The following is a 20,431-nucleotide window of genomic DNA, read 5'->3' as shown; positions in this document are numbered from 1 at the left end:
TTTATAACATTTGTATTCGGTATAATTTGTATATTTCTCTGATGAAGATAATAAAACCTGATACAATAATCATTTATTGTTTCTCCGATATGAATGCGAAAATTATGGAAACTGTCAAATTTTAGTAGCAAGGCTGTTTTGAAATTATAAAGATACTTGGTAAAATTGTATCTTCCTCTTTTACGCTTTTGAAATCGCTCCTTTTAATCTTTCTGCTGTGATCTCCGAGATATCTTCGGCGTCTCTGAGATGATGTTCTCAATTTATAAAGTAATTTTCATTTTTATTAATAAAAAATATATTTTTAAAATATAACATATATAATAGTATATATAAAAACATAATATAATGTATATAAAAATAAATTTTTAATAAAATCAAAAATTAAACATTAATAATACGAAAAATATTACGTTTCCTATCATAGATTAAAGTGTTTTTGATTATTTTTTCTAGGAGAGAAGAGTAGCAACCAGTTTCTTTTCACGAACATTTAAGAAAGGTAAAAAGGTCTTTCTTTAGACCTTTCAGTAAAGACATTGTCATTGTTTTCTGAATCACTATCTAGGATATTTGACTTTTCATCGGAATTTTCAGAGTCATCTCTAGAGTAGAACTTTGTTAACCTTTTATTATCTCTTTTTTGTTGATTTTTTGGGAATGGAAGGGATTGGACGTACTCTACATTTGATTGGGTTCGTTAAAATGTATCATATTGTATCAAGATATCTTTTTCTAATGCTTTAATTCCTTTAAGTCAGCGAGCGATTAAGCTTCTGCCTTTCTTTAGAATTATGCTGCAAAAATAATATTAAAACTTTATATAGTATTCTGTATTCTGATATGAGAGCTTTTTACCCATTGCTTCAGAATTTCAGAAACTATTTTGTCGGATCGGAACGAAAGGAGAAACGTTTTTGTTTTTAAAAGATGTTTGGGTGCTAATCTGGTTTATTACCTCTGTATTTTTAATATTCAAAATCATTTAACTTTGACTGGCATAGAATTGTCGTTTGTAAAGAGGTAATTTTGAGTTGCTCTAAGGTTCCTCACCTATGCCCCTGTAGAATACTGATTTGTCTAATAAGCCTGTATGCTATTTATGTATGTGTAATGTGTTATTCATTCCTTAATGATTAAAGAAAAGACAAAGGGTCAGATGAAACTTGTTCTTTAGCTTTAGAAATCGACCAAGAAGTGGTTAGAGTAAGTTTTCTGGCGAAAAAGTGATTTTGTTCATGAACCACCTCAAAATTGGTAAAAACCAACTGATATTATTATTGTAATTTTTAGATCAAATCAAATATTAATTTAATTAAAAATTGGATGCAAATATTCGCGAAAACGCATCATTAACTGAATAAAATAACTATTTTCTAAGAATCCAGCTAAGATGTTTTTTCACATAGCCCAATAACTCTAAATTAAAATCATCAAATCTTTTCAGCAAAACTTGAGATAATATATTAATCGTCCAGCAAAAAGTTTCGAGAATAGATATATTTTATGGTACGAATTGCTTCACTATTAGTCTTATTTACCAGATTTAGCTTACTCGGTACAATGATGGGATTCATTGATTAGACCGAAATTATATTGCAGAATAGCTTCATTTTAAAATTTTAATCTGTAGTCTTATATTTGTCTCTCATAATTTTCGTTATATATCTGTAAATTTATTGAATAATATAGTATATGCAATAATCTATTATCACTTATATATATAACAAGTTACCGTATTTGATGCTACTATAAACAGACAAGTAATTGACAGTAATATTGTTATTTTAATTACAATATTTGCGTTTGTTTTGGTAAATGAGAATATTAGAGATCATGATACTCATCAATCGCTCGAGGACGGTGATAAGTTCTTAAACCAATATTCACTAAATTCTTTATTAAATTCTGCCATAGTTGGCAATCGACCACAATTGTTCTAGTCTCTTTCGACCTATAGGTCGCAAAAGGTATTTTAAGCATGGTCCAAAAAGTTATATTCTACATCTCTGGATTTGTTCCTCACCTATTGATTATCACATCTGAAACGAGTGACTTCATTACACGACCTCGGAGACCATCTCATCTGAAAGACCTCAAGCTTACATTCAAAATCATTGGCAGGATAAGCGTTCGAAAGTGGTAGATTCTAGTCTTGATGGTAATATTTTATCTGTATATGTAATATCTTAGAGAATCAAAAGCCATTGTAGCTTTGTTGATCCAGTTTATTACTTCGGCCGTAAAGGTCACTGTTTATTTTGTTTCCTTATTTTGGCGAATCTTTTCTTCATTAATTCTCAAGCGAAAACATTTTAAACTTCAACGTCTGTATTAAGGTATATAGAGCTATCATCAGCAAACAACGGATCGGCCAAGGAGTTGGTCATACTATATATAACGTCTATATATTTTGTTTCCTTATTTTAATTGTTCGCTTGTTATTTGAAACTACAACGAGCGCAAATTAGTTACGCATTGTTTTGCAAAACGTATTTCGAATATCACTATTACTTACTTTATTAATCTCGTTTCCCGACGTTATGTTTAGTTATCCTGGTTAGAAAAAATAACAGTAATTAAAAACCGCGCTTAGTTGGAGCAATAAACGGATTTAATACCGGCGGCGTCCATATAAAATACAACTGTACAAAATACAAAATAAACAAAACGAGATCTGTTAATTACCTTTACATAAATGTTAGAAAATGCGTGATAACATTATTATTGTTATTATATTCAAATTCTCGGGCAAATATGTTGTTACTAAAAAAAGAAGCTTTGATTTATGATCGTCATATGAGCGACATTGTTATATTATAATGCTTTCGGATCCAGAGCATCACCGTGTGCAAAATATCATATACATATGTATGTTTTTGATATATGTTCTCTGAGTGTGAGGTTCTTAAGAAGATCTTAACACTTTACTTCAACTATTTTGACGTTTTAATCCGCCTTTGTAGGATATAAGCACTTAAAGCATATACAAATAGATAATGGCTAAAAAAAGAAATAATTTATGGGTGGTATCTGAAAGGTATTGTTATTATAATGCTTTAAAATGCCATTAAAGTCGTGTGCAAAATATCATATACTATAGTGTATTGTTAGAATATGCGTAGATGAAATAATACAGTTGTTATTTATGGGTTTTATATGAAAATCATTGTTCTGATAATGCTTTAAGACCTTTTCTGAACTGGCTGCAAAATATCATATATCATAACATTTATTGTTAATATTTAGATAGTTTTACATAGACTGTTATTTATGATCCTCACTTGTATGTCATTGTAATGTTAAATTCTTTTCATTATAATTGGTTGTAGAATTATCATATAATCTAATGCGTATTTATTCAGGCACTAGATTGGTGATGGGTTTTTAATTATATGTCTTGTTTTTGCTGCAGCAATGTTCTTTTATTCTCCAATTTGTCTTGTTTGGTGTCATTCTCTGTTATTTTTAATCGTAGTACTAAATGTCCCAGTTAAGTTCATATCATCACCATTACCTATACCTTGCAATTTTTCTCCAACAATAACAATACCCCATCATCGATTGTCAGTGAATTACACTTTTTCGCGTACTCACTGGCAGATCTTTTGTCAAGTCTGATATAAATTTGACTGTTACCTGTTGTTATGTTAACTGTTAGCCTGATAGAATATGCATTGAGTCAAACGACGTCATCCTGAGACATTCTAGACACTCTGAGAAACCAATGAACGTAATAAATGTGGTGGTAGGACCACATCATTGGTCGTTGTGGCAATTGTACTTGCACAACGTAACCCTGTAGATACTCCGCTGTATTTTCATAAGCTTTACAATATTAAACGATTGTTAGTTCCCCAATCGTAACTGATTTGTTCGTACATAATTTCTCGCAATTCAAAATTTACGATGAAAACTGATAAATACTTTATAGGCCATGTAAACACATGTACTTGCGGTCTATACGAGTAGTATCAAAGTAAAGATGTTTTTAAGGACATAATCAATTGGTAATTTTCTTGATGACGACGTTATATCTTAAGAAATGTATTTTTATTCGTAAACACATTTTAGAAACCCAAATGATATAAAAGCTTATAGATATATTTCGCTATACCATAAATATATAAGGTATTATAAAAAAACTCATGTTGAAAGAATAAAATAGATTATACAGAGAAAAAATCTAATATTTAAACATCAGTATGGGTTTATTAATAAAACAACAATTGATCAGGTTCAAAGAATAGCAGATGTAATTGAAAAAGCTTATGAAGGTAAAAAGGCATGTTTAGATAATTATTAGATTTAGCACAAATTTTCGATAGGGTATGGCATATCACCCCAAAACAACAAGTGAACTATTAAAATCTTACATTACAGTCAGAAGGTTTAGAGTTAAACAAGAGGAAACCTACTCTACAATAAAATAAGCTAACACAGGTGTACCATAAGAAAGTTTATTGGGGCTAATTCTTTACTTACCTTACGCATGTGATATATGACGAAGGCTATCTTTGCAGATGATTCTGTGATTCTTGACCAAAAAAGCCATACGAAAATTGCAACAAACAAGTGATAATATAATGCAGTTGATGTATAATAAGACTGCACAAGCACCAATAATAATAAATAATAATATCATTCCACATAGCAATAACGATAAGCATCTCGTAATGAATCTTGATGCAAAACTTCCATGGAAGGAACATGTAAAAACGAAAAGGACACAACTGAAGTTAAAATATAGGAAAATATATTAGCTAATTGGAAGAAAATTAGAAGGAATTCAATTCAATTCTCTAAAAAAATCAAACAATTTGATCTTATGTAGGGTAATGCATTGAGGTGCATTTAATGGAAAAACAGCAGTGGTAATACATAAACATTATTACACCAGAAACTAAGATAGGGACGTTGGATCCTCCGTGGTATATACATAGATTTAAGTTATTGTAAAGACAAGTTGGCAACGATTAGTAATAATATAATAAATAAACGATTATTTATTTTATTATTAATTTTGCAAGTGATTATTTCGATCTTAGTGGCTTGCGGCGGCTTGGATATTCCCACAATATGTAGAAACTGAACTGGTTCAAAAACCTGGACTGATAATTACTCAAGGCCATACAAAACAATGGACAATATTTCCAACAATAAGTTCGATGTAGTCTATTTGTTATGCAAAATAAGTTTGGTAAAAAATCTGCAAAAATTAAATCAAATTTTTAATAATTAACAAAACCCACCGATGTATCAAATAGTTTAGGAAATCAAAATAAAACATAAGCGATAAATTCATCGACCCATATCCGTGTCAACGCAATAGTGACCGGCAGTTATAAAACTTCCTCAAACTATACCAACCCCAAAATAGTTAAACTTTAGAAAGCTCGTAAACTCCGAAAACCGGTAATACCAGCTTAGATTCTTTGAAAGTTTTATACGTCGCGATGTCGAGTTACTTTTGCGTCGAAGTTCAGATATCTCCAGCGCCATATCGGAGGAGGTTTTAAGAGCTTATATGACACGAAAGAGGATTTAAACTTCTAATAAAACGAAATAAGATAATGGAATACTTTTAAGAAATTTATAGAACACACATTCTTATAAGAAATAGAAGTAGATCAAAGAAGATAGTTGATTTAATTTTGATAATAAAAAATAATATCTTCATTAAAAAAAACATTTTCTCACCTTAGAAAGGCATTTATTGAGAAAAATTGTTACAAAATATATTATTCAGAATATAATATTTTCCATCATTTTCACAGTTTATTCTCGTCTTTCTGGAGGCATAGCGATACCGCGTAGAAAGAATAATGTTGGTTGTTGGAAAACTGGTAATCAGGTGGCGATATGTTTAGATATTACGCTGGTTGTGGTAGAACTTTTGAGCTGCAATAGTATATCTTTTGCAACTTTTGCAACGTGTGGACGAGCATTGTTATGTAACAGGATGAAACAACAAATTGTTAGTAGGACCATCAGTTCTTCTTCTTCTTCTTTAATTGATGTCGGTGAACTTCTGCATTTGGTTTTAGCAGCAATGAGCTTGCTATTCGACGTTATACCTTACTCATCCCAATATACGCCTAGTAAAAACTTTATGGCTATGAATATTTCGCTTCGGTAGCGATATGAATAGCTTTTCTGAGCTTTTTGGTCTTGTAAATGTTATAAAACATCCACTTTTCATTGCTAGTCATACTACAACACTTCATACTACAAAAGTCTTCTTTTTTTCCTGAGAATTTTTTAATTATTAATTAGACCTTAAGTTAGAAATGCTCAGTACAATCTTAATTTACAATTAATTTATAACTACTGTTCTGTTGTACTTGTATTAATACACAAGCAAGGCGAGTACGGGATTAATACATCAGTACATGTATTTCCCAAATTAAAATTAAACTAATCTAGTTAAGTAAAAGTTAAAAATAGACTTATACACTAAAGAAGTTTGTGGTTTGATTCGCTTCAATCTTCTGATTTCGTGCATTTTGTCCAGCAGCTGTATTGCTTCCACATTGCTGTGATTTAGCAAACTTATTTCATGCTTTAGGGCGAAAGCTTGGATCACTTTGTGTATATATTTGATATCGAGCTCTGGTTGATTGTGTAGCGATAAGCATTGGTAATTAATCGTAGAACTTTGTTTTGGGTACTTTAAATTACAAGTTGGTTTGATTTCTTCGTGCAACCCCATATTTGCACCCAATAGTTCCAAATTGGCTTTATTATATCTTTGAATTTAGGCTAAGTTGAGAGTATCTTCCGACTAATCAGTTGTTTGACTTGGATTTTAATTAGCTCTGCTTTTTGTCTAATATGATGTTACCAGTTTAAATTACCATCGAGATATATTCCGAGGTATTTGGCTAATTCTGCTTGAGGAATCGCGCATTCGTCAAGTGATATAATTATATTTTTGTTATTTCGCTGCAACGCAAAATTAACATTTGGAGATTTGAAGCTATTAAACTGTATTTTCCAGTCTCTAGTCCATTTCTAGATTTCGTTGACCACTACTTATACTTTTTCTACAGTCTTAGATAGAGATATATCTTTTGTCATGATAACTGTGTCCTCGGCAAATGCTCCAAGTACTGTTTCTTTTGTTGTTGGGATATCAGCAGTATGGAGTAGATATAGGTGTGGTCCTAAGACACTACCCTGTGGATCTCCATACGAAATAGATTTAAGTTATGAGAAGTATGCTTCACGCGAGAATGCTTCGAATGCCTTTTCAGTAACCGCTGTTACTCTGTTCACTTGGTCGATTGTCGAGTGGTGATTGCGAAATCCTAACTGGAAATTTATCAATGGTTTAACAGGTTTTAACAGCAGTTTCTCAAATAATTTTGGTATTGTAGGTAGCAGCGAAATAAGGCCTGTAAAATTCAACTTGTTCCGGTTTGTCAGATTTTTTAAGCATAATTGCTCGAGCAACCTTAAAACATTCCGGAAGATGGTTCAGTCTCAAACAGTCATTGACTATAATATGACTATTGCTTTTCGTGGCAGATCTTTTAATAACGCAAGCAAAATAATATCAATTTCATTATTATTTTTGGTCCTCTAGACCATCCTTTGCTATTGATATCAAAATCAAAATCACTACATAGTATAAAACAAAGTCGCCTTTTCTGTCCCTATATCCCTATGTGCGCTTAAATCTTTAAAACTACGCAACGGATTTTGATGCGGTTTTTTTCAATAGATAGAGTGATTCAAGAGGAAGGTTTATATGTATAATACATGCATAATATACTAAGGCAACATCGCTAATTTTAGAGGTTTCTAACGTGATGTCGTAAATTAACCTATTTTTTAGGCTTATTTAGCAATTAGCAAAAACGCTGCCTAACCCTACGAGTTAGATCAAATTAATGTACTACAGTATTGTACACCATAAAAAGGTCTACAAAAAAGTCCGCGATGGTATATGTTTATCTTTTAGGGATAACCCACATTAACCATTTTTATTGTTTACTTTTTACGTGAGAAAATGGCTTATTTACGAAGCTATTTTAAGCAATACGGCATTAATCCTTATCGAATTAAGTACCTTAAATACAGTGTGCAATTAATATAGATCAATATGGTTCCTTACAGCATGTAAATTAAACAAATATTTTCGGAGATATTACAAATTTAAAATTTGCGTTTAAAAATGTGTAATGTAATAAAAATTGTATGAATTTAGATATTCCAAAGATAGCAGGAAATCTTCATAGTAAGTATAGGGGAAGAGGAATTGTTTTACTCCAAATTTAATGCGTGCAGGCCAAGGGCAGTAATGAATGAACCAAAAATACTGGATCGATTTTAATCATGTTTTCATTGAGTGACATAGGCATATATATTTTATGCCCGTGCAAAGTCGGAGCGGGCCGCTATGTTTTTATATACAACGTTCATATTTTTTCTGTAGTGTATTTAATTTAGTATCAGCATTGCACCCGTGCGAAGCCGGGGCGGGTCGCTAGTTAGTAAATATATAAGTCTGATTTATTCTATCAAAAATGTACTAGAAACTAATTTAATTTAATTGTTTTAATACATTTATCATATTTATAAATCTCTTTAACTTATATTTCACTTAACAATAAGGATATTCTGGTTGAAAATGACATTTATTGTTTTAAGTCATTGGATATTATTATTGCTAATATTAGTTGCGAATATATGATACTAGAATCACCAATTACAGTGGGATAAAACATTTGCGAAGGAAAAATGGGGAATAATGGAGCATTAAACTTCCGCTTTTACGATAAAAAACCGTTATCATCACCAATCATTTTTAAAGACCTTTTGTTTAAATCTATTGAAGTAAGTTATTTGTGTACTTGTTTCTTGAAAGAGTGCCTTTTCAAACCGAAGAAATTTATTTTTATTACGTGAAATTCTTGAGCTTAATACAATTTTATAGAATATAATTAACATCAGAGTCTGAACAATTTTAAAAACTGGAGCCAATTTGATTTGAGTATTAATATTAATTTGAGTAAATTTACAATAAAGTATTCTTCTTTTCAAGTAATAGAGACAGATAATAATTGAAACGGATAATGAAATGGAGCGATTTTAGACTACAATAATGTGTGACCATTTGTTACTAGATCTATCAAAATTTATATGAAAATGCTTAAACTATTTCCGATTAAAACATATTCGGAGCAAATGTGTTTTATATAATAGGTTAAGGAAGAGTTTTAAAGTGAATTCCTTTATATACATCTCAAACAATAATAAGTGAGATATAGTCTGTTCAAAGTTATTTCCTACATACTCCATTTAAATTTAAACTCTGAGTTTGAGTTCAGTTTTGCTTTGACATACAACAAAATTTTAATCTAAATAAAATAATTGAACAAAAATTTTATCAAATATAATTTATTTTTACATTATAGTACATCTAAAAACTATAGTTAATTATACAGCCACAATAGTTTATAGGTTAGAGTTTAACCTCTTATCGCTATCGCTTTCATAAATTTTGCGTACGACTGACAACCGGACGACTTTGACAGGCTCATTCGTTTACGTGTCCGAACTAATCAGACAGCATTGTGTCCCTTTTTAACTACAATAAAATGAGAAGGAAAATATTGTCTGATTCTAAAATGAATTTCCAAATTGCGACAGGCAATACATTAAACATCTTGATGACGTATGTACAAAAAAACTTTGAATAGACTAATTGAATAGAACTTTATTGTAAAATTATATTTATTTTATTGGAAAAAAACCCTAAATTACATTTTCCTTAACCCTATTTCATTAATGTTATTGTTCAGTCATGTTTTCTAAAGTTTGGCGGACCCGTTATTGAAACTCAAGACTTTATTTGATGATGAGATTTGTTGACAGCGGAAATTCTTTTATAAATCTTTTTATGAGTTAATAAAAGTGGCAGTGAGGGTGAACTCTGAATTGGAAGTATTAATCGGAGATTCACCCTCGCTGACTGAATTGGATGGTACAGAATTCATATTAGATATAGTGGCTAATTTAAGATTGTTGTCCAAATCCAATATAAAATAAAATGTCAACAGCATCATAAAATAATAAAAAAAGGAATACTTTCTAACTGGGAATAGGGTTTTATAATTATGGTTATATTATGTTTTTATAGATCGTTTTTCGTTTAAAAATATTTCCTAAAATATTTGAAATATATGGTGTAAATATAAAATTTTATAATAAATCATCCATCATTATTTAAGACCGATCACATCGATAATACTAATTTTGAAATACTATATATTTATTCTTAATTGTTTCGTTATATATTAACGTTGCAAATGTCGAATTATAATTTTTTTGTTGAAAATTACCCTTTATTCAGTATTAACATTACTAATACTTATTAATACTTACCTTATTACTTACTTATTAATAGTATACCATTACTTACTTAACTGTTTATAACATTATTATATCAATAATACAAAAAAGAAATGGCGTATATATCCAAAGAAATAAGCAGAACTTGCCAAGCTCTGTATTATTCGTTTAAATAAGATTGCATATGTACAATCACAGCTAAAATATTACTTGTTGTTATTTTGTATACTTTTTGTTTGGTCATTTGTTTGTTAGGTGACTAGGTGTTGTTAGTGACTTGAGGTTGCTACGTGACTTGAATAGGACACTGTTACAGTGTGATATGAGTATTCTTAAACGGTTATTTAATGAACAGATGAAAGAAGATCCATAAGTCAGATTAACATCATAGAGACCAATACGAAACAGACTGCAAGCTCAGAACAACAGATTTTTGGTAATGAGGAGCTTAGTGAAGAATGTTCGATATTCTGCAGCATCAATTTATTGGTTCATAAATACACGTTCTTTTCAGTACCAGCAAAGGACCGTGAAAGGACTTGTGAAAGTTGAGATACATCCAATGAAGTTAGGTTTCAATTTCTTCGTTAATCATTTGAGGACACTGACAAAGGAAAACCGTTCTATCGCTATAACCACTTCCACCACACCATATATACCATATATATATATATATATATATATATATAAATAACAACAAATATTTTATATTAAAATAATTTTATTTTTTAAGTTTATTCAGAGCATTTCTGGGACATTAAAGTGTTAACAATTTAACAAGTTAACAACCGCTAATGTAGTCTTTTATCATTGTTATCTTAAGGAATTAGGTAGTGCATTTTTTCGAGTTCTTATTTTGATTATTTTATTATACTTATTAAGCTAGGTATTTAGATAAGAAACAATAATGTCCTATTGCGTGAATCGAGGGTAATAGCCGGCAACGTTAAACCACTGTAGCGACAAGAGGATTTAATGGATTTGCGATTTATATAAAATGTGCAATATTTATTTTATATTTTAATTGTTTTGCAAAATTACATGGTTGAGATTATTTATTTAGAAACGCCTGAATAGAGGCCTTTACATAGATCATTATAGTACTTGTTCCATTATTAATTTTCATTAGTTTATTAAAATTTTATTTAGGCGCTGACGCGATATCTGTATATATATATATATATATATATATATATATCATATAAATCCTCAAACTTATTAATTAATAATATCATATTACTGCGATAAACTGCTATTGAAGTAAATATACTGTTTAAATTATTGGTGTTCCTGCTTTCTTAATAAAATATTATTTATTTTGCATGCTTATAAATTATATGAGATTCTAATGCTCTGATATGAACACTAATAATAAACTATTTAAAATGTTATCTGTAAAGGTCATTGTTAAAACTATGCAAAGTTTACAAGCTAATAAATTTTTTAAAATTTCCAATATATTTATTCAGGATATAGGATTTCATTAGTTGAATCATGAAATAGCTATCACGACACTTTCTTTTTAAAAATATGTTTATATAAATATATTACCTGGATTATTGGGATAACCCTTTTATAAGATATTATTTTCGCTCTAATGTTTAACCAATTAACTAGAGTTTAGTTACATATCATCATTTTGAATCAGCATCACTTTTTTATATCACATATATATATATATATATATATATATATATATATATATATATATATAAATATATATATATACATATATATATATATACATATATATATATATATATATATATATATATATATATATATATATATATATATATATATATATATATAAACTTATTAATTAATAATATCATCTTACTGCGATAAACTGTTATTGAAGCAAATATACTGTTTGAATTATTGGTGTTGGTGCTTTTTTAACAAAATATTATTTATTTTGCAAGCTTATAAATTATATGGCATTCTGATGCTCTGATATGAACACTAGTAATAAACTATTTAAAATTGTTATCTGTAATGGTCATTGTTAAAACTGTGCAAAGTTTACAAGCTAATAATTTTTTTAAAATTTCCAATATATTTATTCAGGATATTTCATTAGTTGAATCATGAAATAGCTAACACGACACTTTCTTTTTAAAAATATGTTCATATAAATATATTACCTGGATTATTGGGATAACCCTTTTATCAGATATTATTTTCTCTCTAATGTTTAACCAATGAACTAGAGTTTAACTAGTTAAAAATGTTACATATCATAATTTTGAATCAGAATCACTTTTTTCTTCCATTTTATATTTAATTGTGTTAAGTAAGTGTGATTTGTGAAGATAAATCAATTGTTTCAAATGCATATTCTAATATTTCATTATGTGAATATGTGAATCTTAAAAACTTAAAGACGGTGTATTTGACGTTGAATGTAAAAACGTCGTAAAGAGCTCAAAGTATAGGAAGATAAGGAATCGATGCAAACTGCTTTTATAGAATATAAAAACATTTATTCATTATATTCATATTCCCGCCGCTTTTTGGACAATATTGTGCCAATTTCCCCGGAAAAAAGTTTTAAGTTATAAAATCTTATTTAGACAATATATTTATAATATATTAGAATGTCATAAATAGTGCTTATTTGTTTTAAAATAGAATATGATTAATACTTATTGGATAAAGATCTCTTAGAAAAACTAGATTATTTGTTTGTAACCTGTAGTTTTAAGGGAGAAAAGAAGAAAAAAATTGAAGGAGAAAATGAAAAGAAACAGTTAGTAGTAGGTTTTAATGAAACACTGCTTATTTATAGTAAAAATAGTTTTAAGGTCAAACAGCCTTACGGATACTGTACTCCAGAGCTCTGGTCGTCCATAACTATCAGTTTTATTTGAATAATATTAAAAAATCATAAAATATATTGATTGATGCAAAAGTACGAGTTTGCTTTAGAAGTGGTCCGGATCAAACACCAATATGTGATACTGTGAATGATGTAAAAATGGAAGCTAATTATGGAAGCTACAATATTCCATTGTACAAATTCCTTCAAATAAAACTTTAAGGTTTTAAATACTATCTAAAGATCTATTAGAAAAGTAGGAAATAGTGTAAGAAAAAGAGGGAGAAAGTTGCATATCTCTATAATTCAATGAAGCCATAGTATCACGTTTGAAATGTAACTGTCGTTGAGTCTGTTCACGAACGACAACAAAATTCACAAGCGGTTGGCACTCGTATTCACACCAAGTAAGGTGATGTTAAGTCTTAAGTGGTATTGGCAAAACAAAATGGACAGAATTGATCAGTAGGAAAAATTTTATTGTCCAAAATTGATAGGGGTTTTGTTGGGAAGCTTTTGTGCCTCCATCGTTGAACTTAAAACAGGATAGACATAATTATGGTTTCCTTAGAAAAGTGACATAAGATCGGCGAACAAAACCGTACATGTATCATTAATTGTTGTTGTATATGTATCATCGTCTGTTGTATGAAAAACATGAATAAAACCGAAATTAATTTTTCCTTAAACTACTATCTATTTGTTCACCAGTCTCAGTTTTTGTGAAACAACTTTTATTATTTAAAAGCAAAAAATAATTGTAAGTGTTAATTAAATTATTTGCTTATTGTTAGGAAAAATAGTGTTAAAGCTCACGGAGCATCACGGAGTCTGTGCACCAGGACTTTGGTCGACTATAACTGTCAGTTGTTGTGGGAAATGACAAAAATGTGAGCGCGCATAGTTTAATTTCGAAGTAGTATATGATTAATCTTTGCTGACAACGGATCAAAAACACCAATTTGTCGACCAATCAGGGAACTATTTGGACCTCTCGTAATCATTCCAAGAAAAATAAAAAGAATCGTAAATAATCAATAATAGATCGTAAAATATTGTAGTAGTAAATATCAAAAATATCTTAAGCTCAAGATGTCAACATACATATAACAGATCATTTGAACAGTCCCCGGCCTACCATAGTAAAACACATCTTTTGGCAAATTTTTTTTTTATTCAACATAATACTCTTCAAGGGTGTTACACTGATTATAGCGGCCCTCCAACTTTTCGATACCATGTTTGTAGTACGATTTGTCCTTTGCTTCAAAATAGGCTTCAGTTTCGGCGATCACCTCTTCATTCGACGAAAATTTCTTCCTAGCGAGCATTCTATTGAGATCTGAGAACAGGGAATAGTCGCTGGGGGCCAGATCTGGAGAATACGGTGGATGAGGAAGCAATTCGAAGCCCAATTTATGGATTTTTGCCATCATTTTCACTGGCTTGTGACACTGTGCATTGTCTTGGTGAAGCAGCACTTTCTTTTTCTTGAAATGCGGCCGTTTTCGGCGATTTCATCCTTCAAGCGATCCAATAATGCTATGTAATAGTCGCTGTTTATGGTCCTTTCTTTTTCAAGATAGCCAATGAAACTTATTCCATGTGCATCCCAAAATATAGACGCTATAACCTTGCCAGCCGACTGTTGCGTTTCTATGTGTCTGCTATTTCATTCAATTTCAATTTACGGTCCTTCAAAATAATTTTGTCGATTTTAATAATGTTTTCGTCGGTAACAACCTCTTTTGGGCGTCTACTGCGTTCACTGTGTTCGGTGCTCATTTCCCCACGTCTAAACTTGGCATACCAATCCTTGATGGTTGATTTTCCTGGGACAGTGTCCGGAAATTCAGCATCAAGTCAAATTTTTGCTTTAACTTCAAATTTTTTCACTTCAAAAAGCAATATTTTATCAACACGCGAAATTTAATTTTTTTCACAATAACAAAAGTTGTTTTGCTCAAAATGATATATTTCACAAAATAATGATCCGACAGCTGTCAAATTTATACACGCATCTTTTGAGGGTTAGGGCTAACTAAAAAACATATGAATTTAATTCTAGTAGCTCTATCTATGTGTCAGGTCAGCGAGTTTTCGGTTGACCTGTTATTGAGAATAAAGACAAATGATGTTATAAAATCCGGAAAAAATTGTTCTGAAAAAAAGTTGGATTAACCAAGAATATCCTAGATTAACCGGAGAATTATTGAATGAACCTGGTTAAATCTAAGCCAGTGTTTATACACACACGAAACACTTCGTAAATAGCAAACATATGTCGCAAAAAATGTTAATTACTTTCCGGAACATTTCGTCCATGAATATCGTTCAATATAAATCAAGACCGATCACTGGATTTGCTAAAAACAAATACAGTGTCAATACCATTGACACTGGTATCGGAATTAAACCTATTAGGTTGTTAGATTATCATTATTTTCACCTTTTATTGAATATTTAATGCCAGTGTAAATAGAACGGGTAATATCTCGCTCGTAAAAGTGTCCTGATAGTAATTTAGTAGACGATAACGTTGAAACGTTGTCGTTTTTAACCCCTGTCCAAATCAATATGAGCTCCATTTTGTTCAAAACCATCCCATAGTAAAGTTGATACAATATCCGGTGGTATCTTCCAATAACTGAATATTAAATATGTGCGATAATTTTTGCGACATCCATAAAGGTTAGTATATATTATAAATTAATTATTGTAAAAAAAAATTTAAACAATTATTATCCTAAATTTAATGGATAATGCTTTCAATTTTCAAAAATGGGAAAAGCAACAATTATGTTTCAACATACTAATTATTATTAATATTGGACATTGTTGTAAAGATAAATATATAAAAAAATATTTTGTAATACTTGTAAATCAATATAAATAAATATGTCATATATAATAATTATCCGGTATAGAAAGCACGCATAAACACGATTTAACTGACTATAGAGTTTGCACAAAATAGAAAGAAACGAAGTAATGGAAAGTAGAAGTTTTGATTACTAAACTTAAGACTGTATTTTTAAAATTGTTTGTATGATATAAAATAGTTCTATTCGTTTTTTTAGATTGTTAAAAATAATGTAGATATTACATTGTAAATAAGGTTGAAGGTTAGGTCACAAATTACTTATCTTATATTGAAAAAGTCTCAATTATGGTTTTTAGCTTTACACAACTTATATAATGACAAATAATTCTTGTGTATTTTTGTTTTATTTGCACATTTTTAAAAAAGGCACTTATTGCGGGAAAATTATACAATATATATTAATCAAAATATTTTCCAACGTTTTCTATTCACTTTTTGTCATCTTTATGATTTCCTTAGCATTTTAAAACTATATTATACTAGCCAAGCCATACTGTATCGACGTGAACAAGTGGTAATAGGTAAATTGAAAAGTCCCCGGCCTGACACATAGATAGGCTACTAGAATTAAATCCGTATGTTTTTTAGCTAGCCCTAACGCACAAAAGATGCGTGTATAAATTTAAGTGAAGCAACTTTTGTTATTGTGAATAAAATGGATAAAACGGAATTTCGCGTGTTGATAAAATATTGCTTTTTGAAGGAAAAAAACTACAGTTGAAGCAAGAACTTGGCTTAATGTCGAGTTCCTGGACATTGCCCCAGGAAAATCAACTATCAAGTATTGGTATGCTAAATTTAGGCGTGGTGAAATGAGCACCGAAAACTGTGAACGCAGTTGACGCCCAAAAGAGGTTGTTACCGACGAAAACATTAAAAAAATCCACAAAATGATTTTAAATGACCGTAAATTGAAATTGAATGAAATAGCAGATATTCAACTGAACGTATATATCATATCATTCCCGAATATTTAGGTATAAGAAAGCTCTGTGTGAAAATTTAGGTGTAAATGTGCAAATGTGTTAGGTGTGTTGCGCGAGATCTCTTTTGACCAAAAACAACGACGAGTTGATGATTCGGAGCAGTGTTTCAAGATGATCAAGCGTAATAAACCCTAGTTTTTGCATCGACATGTGACAATGGATGAAACATGGCTCCATCAATTCACTCTGAAGTCCAATTGACAGTCATCCGAGTGGATTGCACACGATGAACCCGCTCCAAAGAGTAGAAAAACGCAACAATCCGCTGGAAAGGTTATGGCGTCGGTATTTTGAGATGGGCATGGAATAATTTTCATTCACTACCTTGAAAACGAAAGGACCATCAACAGGGCGTATTGCGTAGCGTTATTGGGTCGTTTGAATGACGAAATCGCCAAAAAATGGCCGCATTTGAAGAAAAAGAAAGCGCTGCTTCACCAAGACAATGCATCGTGTCACAAGTCAATGAAATCGATGGCAAAAATCCATGAATTGGGCTTCGAATTGCTTCCTCATCCACCGTTATCTCCAGATCTGCCCCCCAGCGATTATTTCCTTTTCTCCTCCCTATTCGGGGATTTTTCAATTGACCTGTTAATCAGCGTTCCCAGGATGCAATTGAAATTTCCACTCGAGTTGCAATGGTGTATCCTTCACACCTCTTAACATGTGGCTAGGCTTGCACGAGGATGATTATGACTCGCTGTAATTGCTGTTGTTTTGTAAAAATACGTCGTTAAATTTGTCCAGTTGACTGTTTAATTCAATTTTAGCAGGTTCTAATGTACTATACCTTGCTGATCTTAACGTATAAACGGCAACAAATTATGAACATGCATATACTGTTTCAGTGCTGAAGTGTATATATCTTCTGAACTAACCTATGTTTTTATACACTTGGGAATATCATAGTAGACTCATATTTCTACGATATGATAACTGTTTGAAAAGACAATTTCAGAAAATCAGTTAGATTTTCCTCCAAAAAGTTTTTCCTTGGAACTTTTCCAGGGAATAGTTTTTTGCCAGTGACATCAAAATTATCACTTGTAAATCATTACAACCAAAATCCAACAATTGGGATTGACGGAGCAGCATCACCATAAGTTTCTAAAATGTTTAATATACACTGAACCGGAATTTTTGTAATCCAATGAAAGTAATGAATGACGAAAATACAATTTTGAGCATTCCATGATTTGCGTCTGTGTATATGAAATAAGTATTAAGAATTTAACTGTTAAGTTAGGTCGTTTAGTAGTTGTTTACATTTATGCGTGTTTAAAAGCTTGTAAAACAACTTCTATATATCATACACTGATATCAATTATATGGATCAAAATATTTAACAATCAATAACATCATGTAATGGCAATTATATATGATTAAACACTACATAAAACTATCTAAATTCAATGTAATGGACTAATTTCCACATAACTTAACATCTTTTCGATGATTAGAACCGTTATTGATATTCTGAATATCAACACATATAACAAAATGAACCGGCAGAAATACTGTAAATATTCGCATTTAGTATGAATTTATTTTTCTTTGTGCGATTGACCACAATTTCGTGCTATTATTTTATACTGCTAATTATAATGTAGCATGAAATGTTTTCAAGAGTAATAACTATTTTGTTCTAGTTCAATGGTACGTCGTTATAAACATGCGTCATTTTAATCCCGGTGGAATATTTCTGATGTGTTTATTTGCATTTGTGTATATGATAATTAATGTCAATTTATATTGTACATGTTGACTAAGCTGCATGCACATGTTTGCGCTGGATTGGATCGAAATTGCATATATGATTTGTAGGTCAAACGCCTTTATATTTCTAATCATATAGGGTTGCCTTTTATATAGTTTTTGTATATAGTCGGTTTTGGAGAGATTATATATTAAAATATTTCACATGGATTATCTCATCGACGGTGAAACAATTAACTTAATTCAAAATTTAACTATCGTTAATCTTATCGTGTAGAAGTTTCTTTAAAAATGAACCAGGAAGTGATTGTCTAAAGTGTCGATTGGAAGTTTCCAATTAATTAATGAAAATTAATATCTTGCAAGTTTGACATATTATTTATTGCTTAATACTTATTGGGGAATATTTTGGGTATTAGTAGCGCCTGCAAAAACTATTTGGCCGTTTAAACATAGGTTATTGTTCCGATTGCATTGCATCTGCATCTGGTTGTTGATTGAAGTAATTGTTCAGGAACATGAAGGATGCGCTAGATATTTTCTTATAGACATCTCTTGAAGGTTGATATTTAGAGCGAAATTACATTATTAGATATAGCAGTTAATTCTCCAACAATGCCAAAAAAAAGCCACATATTGGCCTTAAAAAATATATTTGTCAAAATTTTACATAGAGTTTGTTTAACATTTTTTTAATATCTCGTATTTATTGATAGAATATTATATACAATAATAAAATTCAATTTATCTGCTTCAACTTATACCTCATATACATTCAGAATTAATTTAATTCATTATAAAAAATGACTAATATTTATATTCTTCTTGTATTCTATTTCTATATATTGATACACCCCTTTTGAATTAACTTTCATTCATAACATTTAATAAATTTTGAAAATTTATACTAACAGTTTTCTTACTTGTAATATATTATTAATAATTTTTTAAAATACCATACTTCTTATAATTAACAAAACTCGTTATCATCATATAGAACTTTTCATATATGTCTAATGTTTCAGTTAAGAGAAGGAAATATATTGAAGTTTATTGATACAAATATACAATTCAAATATATGAACGTTTTATATTTTACTTAAACAATATTAAGGTTTCATAAAAACAGTAATGAAGGAGAAAAGTGGCATACACTACAAAAGAATTGAGCCAAATCCCTCTTTTCCTCCTGAGCCTTCTTTTCGCTTTTCGAGCGATTATTTTGCAATACATAACGATGCCATTTGAAGTTCGAAGACAGATGATCATGAAAATAATATCGGCAATCAATTGAATGTAGATACATTTATTTTTTGCAACTATCATAATATCCAAACTTACAAGTTAGAGGAAAACAAATTCTTTTACTGATACTGATATTATAAGGTGTATAATGTTGTCTTATAAAGATTGCTTGCATCTAATTTAGAAATTTCAACCTTATATTGACCACAAACATAAATAGCTACCATATATAATAAAAGAAGGAGGACAAAGATGACAGGAGGTTACAAAAACGAAGGGGAATAATATGGGATATAACCAAACCTAAGAAAGCCAAATATTAGGGAATTAAATTATTTCTGATGTTAAATATTAGTTTTACTGGGTTCACATTTAGTTCTCAGTTTCAAAATAGATTAAGTGTTGTTCTTGAAAAAT

General features: G+C 30.1%; 2 protein-coding genes across 8 annotated transcripts in view; one reads left to right on the top strand and one right to left on the bottom strand.

The window, feature by feature from the left end:
* The window catches only part of LOC143193038 (breast cancer anti-estrogen resistance protein 3 homolog), a 262,731-nt gene that overhangs the window by 20,680 nt on the left and 221,620 nt on the right, over window positions 1-20,431 (bottom strand). The gene's annotated exons all lie outside the window — the stretch shown is intronic.
* LOC143193040 (aquaporin AQPAe.a) overlaps window positions 15,731-20,431 on the top strand; it is a 28,064-nt gene continuing 23,363 nt past the window's right edge. The window contains exon 1 of one of the 2 annotated variants that reach the window (XM_076398967.1): window positions 15,731-15,871. In XM_076398967.1, the coding sequence (XP_076255082.1) occupies window positions 15,841-15,871 (31 nt within the window). In that variant the 5' untranslated portion in view covers window positions 15,731-15,840. The remainder of the gene's footprint in view (window positions 15,872-20,431) is intronic. The other variant, XM_076398969.1, reaches the window with a different exon arrangement.

Source organism: Rhynchophorus ferrugineus, unplaced genomic scaffold, assembly GCF_030347505.1.
Source record: "Rhynchophorus ferrugineus isolate W39M unplaced genomic scaffold, kcgeb_rfMv2 rfM3, whole genome shotgun sequence".
Classification (NCBI taxonomy): domain Eukaryota; kingdom Metazoa; phylum Arthropoda; class Insecta; order Coleoptera; family Curculionidae; genus Rhynchophorus; species Rhynchophorus ferrugineus.
This window is presented reverse-complemented; position numbering and strand designations above follow the sequence as displayed.